Raw genomic sequence first — 11,002 nt, 5'->3', positions numbered from 1 at the left:
ACCATGTTTTTTTAATCCACTGTCGCCCCATATTCAAGCAGCCCTATAGTGGCGTTTTTAAGCCCTATAGTGACGTTTTCGGGCCCTATAGCGGCGTTTTTAAGCCCCCATACCAGGTTAAGGGGCCCTATAGTGACGTTTTCGGGCCCTATAGCGGCGTTTTTCTGCAAAAAAATTTTTTATAAGTCCCCCATAACAGGTTAAGGGGCCCTATAGTGGCGTTTTTAAGCCCTATAGTGACGTTTTTGGGCCCTATAGCGGCGTTTTCCTGCAAAAATTTTTTATAAGCCCTCATAACAGGTTCAAGGGGCCTTAGTGGCGTTTTTAAGCCCTATAGTGACGTTTTCGGGCCCTATAGCGGCGTTTTTTTTTTTAGAAGATGTTTTACTTAAAAAAACATGGTACTCGAGCTCACCAAGCTTGAGTACCTAAAAAAAGTGGTATATTGCTATATTGTTCGGAAACAGTGTTTCTGGGCAAATTATTTTCAAAATTGATGGTAATGGGCCATTTTTGCCGGCCTCTCCTAAATATAGTTCCACATCTGAAGTACTTTAAAAAAGTTGTTAAATATTTTTGAATTGTGCCACTAGCTAGTAAAGACCAGAAAATCAGTAGCAAACCAACTTATTTATAGGTTGGTTGTCATTATGCTAAATATTTTAGTTTTTGCTACAACTATAGAACAAGCATTCAATCATTAGTATTAACTAGTTTGTAACTCCATGCATATGCATGAATATACTTAAAAATATACAATAAAATGCATAATATAACTCCTATATATATAATTTAAATACTATTGATAATCATTTTTATATTTTGTTAACTCTTTAAAAAATTTTGTAAGGATATTATTATGTATAAAATGTAAATTGTCCATTTTTTTTTATAATTATTGTGAAGCACTTTTTTTTATTTTTTTATTTTATATAATTCATTTATTCTAGACTTTTTGTACTTAATAATTCATTTGGATTAATATTTATGATGTGGTCCCACATTTAATTCTAAAATTAAAAAATAAAACTCTTTAAGAATAAATAATTTAGGACACGTGGCGCAAAATTGGAATTCTAATTTGGAATTATAATTTGAGTTTCTCTAAACTTCACCTATAGATATATAGATTATCAAAAGTAAGTTTGCAACTCTCAAAAAAAAAAAAAAAAGACAATTTTTAACAAATCTTTTATCTTGTATAGTAAAAAGGAAATTGCTATATAATTTATATCATTTTGCAGTTATTATGCATATAATCTGGGAAGAGAAACAGAACAAAATCCATCTAGACTACTTGATTAACTGCTAAAAATGTCTTTACTATTGAACTACCATATAAAATTCTTCATTGAATGCAATCTGACATTTGTTTCCAAATAGAAGGCCATAATCTATTGTTAATAGAAATTGTTAGAAGTATTGGTTAAATGATTAAAGTTACCATATCTCAATAGTTAAAAATTTTGGAACAATCATTAATTTAACATGGTATCAGAACTAGAATACTCAATTAACCTAACCGATTGATTCTCTTATAAACAAAAAATAAAAAATAAGTCCTAGCTAATTTCTTGCTGAAGTTATGAATTGTAATGAAATTAGAGAGGCTTTCACATTAGAACAATTTCCTTAGAATATAGATTTTTCCTATAGTCATTTCATATTTCTTGGGAGCCTTAAAGAAAGTTGTTCTAACTATTTCTAGAATATAAATTTTCCCTATAGTCGTTTCATATTTCTTATAGAACAAAGTTTATTAGCATCTTGGTCTAATAATAAAGTACATAATCATTAAAAATGAATGCTATAAGTCAAAACTCAAAAAAGAAAAAAAGAAAAAAAATACCAGCCATATTTGGCTCTCAAACCATATAAAAGACAATTAAAAATAACCCTGTGAAACCCATGATTCCATTTAAACATCCCCTCCAAAAAAAAAAAATCCCTAGATATAACTAAATCTAATTTTGAAGATGCCAATTAATTTAAAGAAAGAATGGCTATTCTAGGAAATAATAAATTTGAGCATAAAACAAATGTTTCATGTCACATATTGACATTGTCATGGCTGGCCGAAATGAGTGACTGAATTGCACCTGAAAGGTTGGTCATGGCCGCTACAAAACTGGTCATTCCTTGGCTGTTCACTTCATTTTGCTTTTCTTCAATCTGAAGCCTTCGTTGTTCAAGTTCCATTACTTCTTGGTGCCTCTTCTCTTTCTTCTCCTCACAGTCTCGAAATGTTTGGGCCAATACCAATGCGCTACGCATTATGGTCGAACCAATGCTTCTTCTTCTAACTTTCCTGCGTTTTGAACTGGAGTCATGCATTTCACTCGACTCTGTCTCGGACGAGTCTGACTCTTCTAGAATCAAACAATATTTTGATAATGATTAGAAACATAAAGTGTGATTCAAAAACCTAATAGGCTTTGGGATGAGTTAAATAACTATGTACTTCGCCTAATTCAGAAAGTAGCAATCTGCGCTCACACACCAAATTTGACAATATTTTTGACACTTGTTATGTTGCAAGTTTATACTGGTTCTTATCTACTGGTTCTTATCTAAAAGCCTACTATTAACATCACTTTTTTACATATCACTATCAATCTGTCACATTAGTAGGTGTCCAATTATTTGTGCTTATAAACTTTCTCATTCAAAAAGTAATATTGCCAATGTACATTTTTTTTGGGAAAAAAAAATTAGGATCACAACCAGTTTTACATTCATTTTCACAACTATCTAATATAATTGACAGTAAATTGTGGATTTATATAAAAGTGACAGACTATTAATCACAGTCACAGTCTGTCACATAAGATAGTTGTGAAAATAGATATGAAACTTCTTTGAAACTTCTTATTTAATTTTAGTCTATAATTCTTTTGATAATAAGTTGAATTACAATCCAATTTCTAAATAAACAAGATAGGTTTAACAAACTTAGCAAATAAAAAAAATATTAACAGGTACATGATGGATAAATGATAATGTAAATTTCAAATGATTTTGTTAACTGATACCCTAAATGTTTTTATTTAGGAAATACTTTTTAAAAAATTTGTGAAAAATTAAAATTAAAAACAAAAGGAATTTTTTTAAAATAATTATTTATATTTACTATAAATGTAATATCAAAACTTTCTTAAAATAACTTATTAACAAATATCATAAAAACACCATACTCTAACTTAAACGTTAAATTTTTTTTTTTTTGATAGAGTTTCAACTTATGACGTTTACTCACCTAAGATCTCTTATACCACCATTAATAACTTTACCAGTTAAACTAACTGGAACCCACTAAATTAAATTTTTAAGTATTTAAACAAAAAAAGATTTCCACAATCTCATTAACTTGAAAAAATATATATAAATTAATTTTTTCAATAGCATACAAACATAATATACGAAGTTGCATTCTAATTAGATTTTTGGTACTAGTTAGAGACTGTAAATCTATTGGTACTTTCTAGTACATCTGTAAAAAGATAAGTATTGGATACCATGTGAGCATATGCTGTTGCCAGTGGGTCAGTACATGTAAGGCTCTACCAGTCTATGAGGCTATGACTCTCTAGACCTTAGTCCACAATTTTTGTGTTTTATTTTTTTTGGGTATTTTCCTACGACATACTCATCCCATGAGACTTGCACTTTTTACTTAAGAAAATTCATATTAAGTCACATATGTTAACTACGGTTAGATACAATGTTTCTCTATCTCAAGAACGTTGTTGGATGAATTATTGAACCCATGAGCAGTGGTGGAACCACGTGGAGATTGGGGAAAGAAAGGGGGGGCTTAGAAATTCAATAATATTGGTGGGTCATTTCAATAAAATATTATGTGCCTTTATTTTGTCAATATATAAGTAACAGAAAAATTATAACTTTACATTGTATTATCAATGTAAATCTTATATTATAGACTAAATAAATATGTATAATGGTATCAAAAAAACAAAGGTACAATATTATACACATGTGCAAAAAGTATACAGCATTCTACATATTTGTTTGGTCTAATCTATAATGTAAATCATAGATTGCTAGTATAATGTAAACTAAGAATTTTCCTAAGTAACATATATGCCACAAAGAAATGAAATCAAGTTAGCTCAACTGGTAAAGTCTCTGGTGGTTGTATAAGAGATCTGTGGTTCAATCCCCACCTACACCAAAAACTGATTGGTGTCTTGGTCTGATAATAAAGAGCAATTATCAGGAGCGGATACCATAGGTTGAAACTCTCTCTCAAAAAAAAAAAAAAAAAAAAGTTAGTTAATAAATTTTGAACATGCATTTAAATTTCCTATTTAATTCTTAATTTTTTTTTTCCATTTATCACTCAATTTCAAACCTTTATCTATCAACAGATGATTGAAATTCATAATTGGATGGAGATAATACTATGAATAGTAAGAAATGCAAATTAAAGTGGCGCAGAACGGTTTTAATGTTCTTATATTCCTAAGTATTTATACTCCTCAATATTTTATCTGAATTACTTGTACAAATGTATAAAACTATTTTTTTTTTTTTTGAGAAAAAAATGTATAAAACTATTATTATACATACTTGATCAAAATAATATGATTAGTCTTTGGTCATACTTATTTTAACTGTATAAATTTTCTTTAAACTTCAAAAAAAATCACAAAAAAAGTCATGAGCTAGTGTTAAACACAGTGGTCTGCATGATTGTGTACCCCAGCTCCTTTCTGAAACCAATTTAAATACTAATCTGAAATCTCATTACTTCTCGAATATCCGTGCACTTAAGATTCCACTCTATATATCCTACACCGTAGACTCCACAAAGATTCCATGGAACTGAGAATTGTACCAATATCTAACACTTTACTATTTTAAATATAATAATCCAACGGTTCACATATTCATGCAAAAAAGTAATGCTCGTACTATAGCATAAGACAATGGGTTATTAATAAATGTGACAGAGCTTTCAAACCCTGCAACTTTGACCAAACAAATAAACAAATATATATTTTTTTTTAGAAAGCAAACACAAAAAGAAAAGCTCTTTCACCTGGGGCATTTCTGCAGTACCTGAAACCACCGGAGGAACTGTCGCCTCAGTCGCCGGAGCTGGAGAACGAGCAAAAGAAACTACTGGCTCTGCTGGTTGTGTACTTGTTTGTGAATATCTTCTTTGTAAGACTTGGTCGAGGGCTTGAAAGACTTCAAAGGACATATTAGAGGGCAAGTTTCGATCTTTTCGATGTTGCTTCTCTAAGTCCCAATAAGATGGGAATGATTCGTTAGAGGAGTTGGATTTGGACTCGTAGTCTCGGACTTTTTTATATTCTCTGAGGAGGTTGTCCCATTTGTCATTGCACTGGGTTTGGCTCCTCAAACACCCATGGTTCCAGCAATAGTTCTCGACCCACTTCCACCTGAGCTCGCTTCCAGGTTTGCATGGTGTTTTGGTCGGATCAGGTGTTGTTTGGGTGGGTTTGACTCTGCGTTCTTCGTCTAGCTTCTTTGCAGTGATTAGAATGAGTGTTTCTTGGACTGTCCAGTTGCCTTTGCGGTGCTCTCGGAGTACGGGTGATGAAGAAGTGGTGGTGATGGGTGATTTGAGTGGTGGTATGTTTGATGGTTTTAATGTTTTGGGAGGATCAGACATGGCTTTGGCATCACAATCAGAGAGAGAGAAGAAGAGATACAGAGAGCGACGTTTTCTTGCAATTTATATTGTTTGACGATTGTGGGGGACCAGGGTCTGGATGGAGTAAGCCTGTTAAAATGTGATTACAGTGTAGGGACGAAGTACATTGAATAATTCTACATAAGGGCTACTCTCTAGTAAACTATTTTCTCACTTTTACAATATTTTTATAAATTATGTGACAAATTTTTACTATTTTTTATAATTCTATCGCTAATATTATTTTTTTATTTATTAATAACTATTTACTATATTAAAAATTTGTAGAATAATTTATACTTTTAGCATTTTATTAATTTTAGCACACACTTTGTCATAGTTGTACTACATGACTATGAATGGTAGAGAAATAATAATTGGTCCATGTAACAATGATAAACAACTAATTAATTACAATATGCCACGTAAGACAATTGTGGCAAAGAGGTGAGAAAGTATGTGATACTAAAATTATTACATTTCACAAATAGTAAAGATTAAGAGTCGCAACAAATATGAATTTACAATATCAAAAAGATAATAAAACTTTGACCATAAAAATAACAATAGACTAAAAACTTAAAATGGTGTATTTGTATTTTTGCCTAAGATTTGTATACAAGGGCTATGATTGTTTCACAAACCATGTTCACCTTTTTTCTTTTCACATCAATGTGAATATTTAATGTAAAAAGATAGATTTCAGTTATAACTTAAGAAAAGTTACACCTTTTTAGGACCATAAATTCTCATTAGATTTTTTATTTAAAAAAAAAATTATATATATATATATATATATAAGATAGAAATTCTACTCAATCCTAATCTAAGTGTGTATGTGTGTGAAACTCCAACCTAGAGACTTGAACTCCGGCCCTTTCCCCCTCATTCCCCACAAGCACTTATACTTATGAAATAACGATCACACTAAGGGTGCGCTGTGAATTCTCATTAGATCTAACACTGTGTTTGGTTGGATGGAATTTAGGAGGGATGGAAAATATAGGAGAGAAAATGTGGATTTTCTGCTGTTTGGGAATGGAGGAAAATGGGAGGGAGTGGAAAACCGGGAGAAAACTTTCTCTCCGGGCCCACAAATGTATGTCTTCCCAATTCGGGACGAAAAGCTGGGAGAGAAAAGTTCTCTCCCAGCATTTTTACCATTTTAGCCTCCCCACCTACGCTCAGTACATTCACACCTACCCACTTGATTTTCATTCTCTATTTTGTTTTCATTTTTTGATTTTGTATTGACTTTACTAAAGTTTGCTAGCCTTCATCTTTGCTGACCACGTTTTTGTGAGTTGAATGTAGTGTAAATTTGCTAACCACCTTTTTGTTGGTTACAAAATTTTTTGCCTAATTAAATTTATATGTACACTATTGTAATTTTTACATTATAATAATAAAAATAATAATATAAATTTATATATATGATGTGATAAATTTTATATTATTTAATAAGTATAAATAAATCTATTTCTTACCTATTATGTAACAAGGGCATAATAGTCAATTTATATAAATTACATTTTCCATCCTCCTCTTTTTCTCTCCAACCAAACAAAAAAGTTTTTCATCCTCCCAATTTTCCACTCCTCCAACCAAACACACAAGAGGGAAAACTAAATATTTTCCATTCTTCCATTTATCCATCCTCCCACAATTTTCTATCCTCCCACTTTTCCATTCCTCCAACCAAACAAAGCCTAAAGGTGAACAAATACACTCTTTTACCATGTCATTAATGTAGAGTTATTACTTGTCACGTTAACTGATTTTTCTTAAATCCCCACATTTAATTCCCCTATACTTCCTTAAACACTCATTGTTATTTCTTAATATACATATATTTTGCAGAAGCATTAGTATTGGAGGTGTTAGAACTCTCAAAATGCTAAAAAAAAATCCTACATTTGGGTTACCAAAGCTAAAAAAATTTAACAACTATACTAGTAGCAGTTCACTATAACAAGTTGATGTCTCCTTTTACTCTCTCTCTCTCTCTCTCTCTCTCTCTCTCTCTCTCTCTCTCTCTCTCTCTCTCTCTCTCTCTCTCTCTCTCTCTCTCTCTCTCTCTCTCTCTCTCTCTCTCTCTCTCTCTCTCTCATCGATTTTGGGTTTGTGGTCATGGGTCACAGTGGGTTCGTGGGTAGTAGGTCACGGTGGGTTTGACCATTGCTCTTGTCAATTTTGATGGTTAATTTTCGATCGTTGGTTGATTTGTGGGTTTGCATTTTATAGTTTGTGAAATGGATTATTAGCCGTGAGTCATGTAGATTAGCACAAGTATGGGGTGGTTGTATTGATCAAAGAGAAAAAGGAGTGAACCACAGTAGTGGGCCTTTTTTTTTTTTTTTTTGGCAATGCTAGTGGGTTTGGATGGTAGTGGTGGTGGGTTTTCAATGGTGGTGATGGGTTTGGAGTGTTTGGGGCTACTACTAATGTGATGGTTTTGTTTTGTTTTGTTTTTTGTTTTTTTTTTTTTTTCTTCTTAATGGTAGGATTTATTTTGGGTTATTTTTAATGGGTTTTATATTAATATAAAGAATGTAATGTAGGGTGTATTGTTAAGTGAAGTGTTAAAATAGATAAATTAGTTTTTTAGTGTGCTAAATGCTAACTTTTTTAGCACCCCAAATGTGAATGCTCTAATGAGTGTATACAAAACTCCACTTATATGTCTCTCTCCCCAAAAAAAAAAAAAAACTCCACTTAGAGCGTTCACATCTATGATGCTAAAATCACCTCATTTTAGCACTCAAAAAACTACTTTAATTATTTTAACACCCATTTCACAATCTACCCTAAATCACATCTCTTACCCCCTTTTTTTTTTCATTTAACTCACAAAAATAATATAAATCAGCCAAAACCCAGCCAACTCAAAATCTCACACCTATCACCACAACACCACCCCCCACCAACCAACCAAATACCCACAACCAAAATAAACTGATCTCTTCCAAATCCAAATTAGAAAAAACAAATACCCTTATTAGAAAACCCAAACCCAAATCGACCACTACAAAATACCCACTATCACCACAAATACCCATAACAACCAAATTAACCCACAAACAAGTCACAACCATGGTAAGCTTCACCAAACCCACCACTAAGATCCACCAAACCTATGCATAGCCACCATAATCAAAACCCAATCTCGCCATTGTGACCACAATCCAATCGGCGACCCACAACCACAATCCAATCAAACACCCAAAATTGCAAACCAATCGGTGAGGAGAGAGAGAGAGAGAGAGAGAGAGAGAGGAGGAGGAGGAGGACGAGAGAGAAGAAAGAGAATTATGAAAGTAATTTTTTTTATTAAAAGAGGAGAGAGACATGGAATAAAAAATGGTTATAAGTTTTAAAAATCCAGATGTGTCTTTTTTGGTATTTGGGATGTTAAAACAGCTATTTTAACACCCCAATGTGAATGATCTTATATGTGTGTATATATATATATATATATTTTTTTTTTTGATGAATGATCTTATATGTATATATGTATATAGTAGGAACTAGAATTCACATATCTAGAGCTCATGTGAACATAATCAGTGTCACATTGTTAGTGACGTGCCAATGCTATTATGATTTTGGATACCTAGGCTTGTGCCACGTTGTAGGCATCAATAATGGTGATGTGCTCTAGAGTGTGACCCCTCCTCATTTGTAATTTAATATAGTGTAGGGTCTCAAAAGTACTAAGCACATTATTAGTGTCAGTCTCATACACAAAGGCACTTTAATTTTTTGATATGATATTAAGCAATATTGTTTTTAGTTTGTTGCCTAAGACCTTAAATATGAGCTTGTAGGCCACGTTACATCAGCTTATAGGTCAAAAATCTACTACTCTCTGGACTTTTAACTTTTGGGATCAATGTGTTAAAAGTGATTTATAACATGCAATAAACTACCATAATGAAGGCAATTTAAAATAATAATTTTATGATCATGAATCTCAGACTTATATATAGAGTAACAGAAGATCAGCCAAAGGGAGATGAAAAAAAAAATTAAATTAAAAAAAAAAAGGCCACATACGAACCTAATCAACAAAAAATATATATATATATATAAATATATATATATATATATATAAATATATATATATTTTTTAGTGCAAACATAATTACATCTCAATAATGAAAAGCCAAGGACTCTAAAATCAAAACAAAAACAAACCGATTTAGCACTCTCATCAAACTCAACAAACTAAATGTTCAGCTAAAATTAGAACTAAACTCACAAAACCACTCATGCATCAGCATTAGTATTAGCGTCAATAAACTCTCTAACAAGCTAATTTATGAACAGTAGTCTCAATCAAAATATTGAGTCAACTTTTCATTAACAAAAATTTTATATTCATTTCTCTTAACGTCTCTCTCTCTCTCTCTCTCTCTCTCTGCACACCGAATAAGCATAGGCTCAAAACCCCGGTGCAAATGGTAAATATTGACCTAGCTTTAACTCTTGGTACTCTCTCCACCTTGGACCAGTACTCGATCTCCACCAGTGTCACAACAGCCAAATCGACTAAACATAGCTTGGAAGAGCTCAAGATCGCCACAATCTAATTGGGACCGTGATGTTTCTCATGGGTTGAATGAATCACAGTGGCAGTGGGGTTTTATTTTATTTAAAAAAAAAAAAAAACAAATATTGAAGTTGATGTAGTTGTCTGTGAATAATACATTAGCTGAAGTCGTAAAAGTAAAGTTTCTAAACCAAATTACTAAAATTACCTTGAGGCTGATGTGAATGTTCAAACTTGGCCAGTTTAGCCATTGCATTTGAGAGAAATATAATCCATAGGTGAAGTTTAGTTTGAGAACTTTAATGTCTTTATATTATAAATTTTGAAAAAGAGAAGTCTAAAAATGTAATTATGCCCAAATTTATTTAATTAGAAATCTAATAAAATTTCTGAATGTCTGATTTATTCTTAAAAATCTTATATAAAAAATTTATTTTTCCTAAAATATCTTCATATTTATGAATACAATGTCCAACATATTATACTTCATTAATTTCATGACTTCCTGCATATATAGGCTAAGAAAAGTGTTAAATTGAAGGTATAATTCCAAACCATGGAAACGTTATTACGTGAATACCTACCACTTATGAAAAATGAATCTATATTCACACAAAAGGTATGCCCACTTCATCTAGATTTTTGCAACTGAATATGGAAATATTGAAGAACCCTCTCAAGATTCTTAATAATCCTAAAAGATTGCCCAAACCAATCAAGTAGTTAGCTTCTTAAACTTTCTACTTTTAAGACTGTTCATTTGTGTA

The 11,002-nt window shown here is 31.7% G+C and overlaps 1 protein-coding gene across 2 annotated transcripts; it reads right to left on the bottom strand.

Moving 5' to 3' along the window:
• Window positions 1-1,773: 1,773 nt before the first annotated feature.
• LOC126717844 (trihelix transcription factor ASR3-like) lies at window positions 1,774-5,783 on the bottom strand. 2 transcript variants are annotated; one of them, XM_050419772.1, is made up of 2 exons: window positions 5,083-5,783; window positions 1,774-2,366 (listed from the first exon to the last, which is right to left on the bottom strand). In XM_050419772.1, exons 1-2 carry the CDS (start codon window positions 5,660-5,662, stop codon window positions 2,050-2,052), a joined length of 897 nt encoding a protein of 298 aa, XP_050275729.1. In that variant the 5' UTR covers window positions 5,663-5,783; the 3' UTR covers window positions 1,774-2,049. The 2 variants fall into 2 exon arrangements, with proteins under 2 accessions (XP_050275729.1, XP_050275728.1); XM_050419771.1 differs by having other exon boundaries at window positions 1,774-2,369; window positions 5,083-5,782.
• Window positions 5,784-11,002: the final 5,219 nt, after the last annotated feature.

This window comes from Quercus robur, chromosome 3, assembly GCF_932294415.1.
Source record: "Quercus robur chromosome 3, dhQueRobu3.1, whole genome shotgun sequence".
NCBI lineage: Eukaryota > Viridiplantae > Streptophyta > Magnoliopsida > Fagales > Fagaceae > Quercus > Quercus robur.
The sequence above is the reverse complement of the archived record's forward strand: the minus strand, read 5'-3'. Positions and strand labels throughout refer to the sequence as shown.

What these genes read in the sequence shown, in the direction of transcription:
- LOC126717844 (XM_050419771.1), bottom strand. Translation starts at nt 5,662, where the DNA reads ATGTCTGATCCTCCCAAAACATTAAAACCATCAAACATACCACCACTC. An exon ending in AGTTCCTCCGGTGGTTTCAG is followed by an intron (nt 2,370 to 5,082) that starts GTACTGCAGAAA and finishes GTTTGATTCTAG; the next exon opens with AAGAGTCAGACTCGTCCGAG.